Source organism: Macrosteles quadrilineatus, unplaced genomic scaffold (assembly GCF_028750875.1).
Source record: "Macrosteles quadrilineatus isolate MER2022 unplaced genomic scaffold, UCM_ALF_1.0 Scaffold_8__2_contigs__length_117827958, whole genome shotgun sequence".
In the NCBI taxonomy this organism is placed as follows: Eukaryota; Metazoa; Arthropoda; class Insecta; order Hemiptera; family Cicadellidae; genus Macrosteles; species Macrosteles quadrilineatus.
This window is the reverse complement of record NW_026542601.1, coordinates 24,599,763-24,602,125: the sequence shown is the minus strand read 5'-3', so window position 1 is coordinate 24,602,125 and position 2,363 is coordinate 24,599,763. Positions and strand designations below refer to the sequence as shown.

Genomic DNA, 2,363 nt, shown 5'->3' with positions numbered 1-2,363 from the left:
CATGTATTAAAGTAATTGATCATTGTCACGTCACCGGAAACCTCCGACTCATTCTCTGTGGTAAATGCAACTTGCGATGTTCTACTGTTAACTTTATACCGGTATATTGTCACGGTATGTCTAACTATGACGGAAACTTTATAGTAAAAAGTCTTTCTACAGTTCCGGATTGTGAAGTAAAAGTAATTCCATGTACTAACGACAAATACATTGCCATATCGGTACGGGTAGGCAGAATTTGGATCCGTTATTTGGATTCTTTCAGACTCATGTCGTCAAGCTTGGCCAAACTGGCAAACATCTTGTCTGAGAGTGAACTTGTTGAATCGTCAAAATTGGTCCCACCCGAACACCTAGACCTTGTCCGCCGCAAAGGTATTTACCCATATGATTTTGTAACCACCACAGCGGTCTTTGACCAAACTGAGTTACCGTCACGGGATGCATTTTTTGACCGCTTGAACAATCAACCGTGTTCAGAAGAAGATTACGAGTTCGCACGGTCCGTATGGGAAAAACTAAAAATGAAAACGTTTGGTGAATACCACAATTTTTACTTAAAACTCGATGTTTGTCTACTTGCCGACATTCTTACGTCCTTCAGAAAAACATGTTTGGAATCATATAAAATCGATTGTTGTCATGTTTACACTGCACCTGGTCTTGCATATAAATCAATGCTTCGGATGACCCGTGTCACCCTCGAGCTTCTCACGGATCCGGACATGTTATTAATGATCGAGTCCGGTATCAGGGGGGGACTTGTGCAGGTCAGTCTCAGGCATGCCGTAGCAAACAACCCATACCTTAGCAACCCGTCAGATTACAACGAAAACGAACCAAAAACATGGTTACTAATGTTGGATGCCCTGAACTTGTATGGGTACGCACAGTCCAGTTACCTACCGACAGGAAACTTTAAGTTTGTAGAATCCCCGGAAACGTTGGATTGGTCAACACTTCCATTGGACGCGCCAACAGGGTATATAATGGAAGCTGATGTGACAGTACCGGACCGTGTTCACGACAAACTACAGGATCTACCTCTCCTTCCGGAACTTGAGGTCCCTCCGGGTAGCAGAGAAAAAAAAACTATTGGCACCGCTACATGACAAGGTAAAGTACGTGGCACATTATACAGTGTTTCAACAAGCCGTGAAGTTAGGTTTAGTTGTGACTAAAGTACACCGTGCAATCTCGTTTTCACAGTCACCTTATATGAAAAAATTTGTTGATTTCAACGCTGAAAAGAGAGCCGGTTCTACCAACGACTTCTACAGGAACATATACAAACTAATGAACAATGCCAACTACGGTAGATTGTTGATGAACAAACGGAACCATCGTGATGTCAGGATAGTAACCAAAGACAGTCTCCTTCAAAAGCTGATCCGCAACCCTCAATTTTCCGAACATGTAATAGTAGCGCCAAACGTTGTGCTTGTTTATATGCAAAGGAAGTCTGTCTTGTTGAACGCCCCAATTTATGCCGGAATGTGTGTTCTAGACATAGCAAAAACACACATGAATAGGTTCTATTATGATGTGCTGTGTACTCATATTGACAAGTTACGCTTATGTTACACAGACACAGACTCACTTCTGATACGCCTGACCTCGGACCGTGACATATTCGATCTCTTGCGTCCGATAGCATCAACACATTTGGATCTGTCTGTATATCCGGATGCTCACCCACTTAAAGACGATACAAACAAAGGTCGGATTGGTTGTTTTAAAGATGAAGCTCGTGACGGGAAACAGATCCAAGAGTTTGTCGGGTTACGTGCCAAAATGTACGTATATCGTTACGGGTCGGACGAAAAAGAAGTAAAGTTCACTTCTATGAAAGCGAAAGGTATAAAGTCTTCATATGTGAAACATAACCTCACGTTCGAAGACTACAAGAGGACACTGTTTGACGGCACAGAGCCTGAGAAAGCAGAATTTAACCAGATACAAAGCCGGCTATTTAGGATAACAACCAAAACAGTAGTGAAACGATCTCTGTCTGCTGCCGACGACAAGAGAGTAATCAACAATGACCGAATCAATACGATGCCCTATGGGCATTATAAACTTAGGACCATCGCGGAAGAACCTACCGCTGAGGAGGACAGCAATGAAAACAATGACAATGACATTATATGATTTAGCTCTTACGTCTATTTGTCTAGCTATAGATAGTACAAATAATATTGATAGTCTCGATGAATTAGAAATACTATCGATACTGCCAAATTCAATAAAACGCGATGTTTGTAAGAGACTCAAACACATTTGGATGTCCCAGAGATATTGTCTTCCATTTAGTCGCAGACAATTTGAATACCGATACTTGAATTTTAACCAACTAGACAAGT

The 2,363-nt window shown here is 41.7% G+C and overlaps 1 protein-coding gene across 1 annotated transcript; it reads left to right on the top strand.

Annotated features, from left to right (window-relative positions):
• The first annotated feature begins 1,218 nt into the window (after positions 1-1,218).
• Positions 1,219-2,151, top strand: LOC129000276 (uncharacterized). The gene has a single exon (XM_054427236.1). It carries the CDS (start codon positions 1,219-1,221, stop codon positions 2,149-2,151), a length of 933 nt encoding a protein of 310 aa, XP_054283211.1.
• Positions 2,152-2,363: the final 212 nt, after the last annotated feature.

Bases quoted from the DNA above. Each gene is read 5' to 3' on its own strand.
- LOC129000276 (XM_054427236.1), top strand. From the start codon at position 1,219: ATGAAAAAATTTGTTGATTTCAACGCTGAAAAGAGAGCCGGTTCTACC.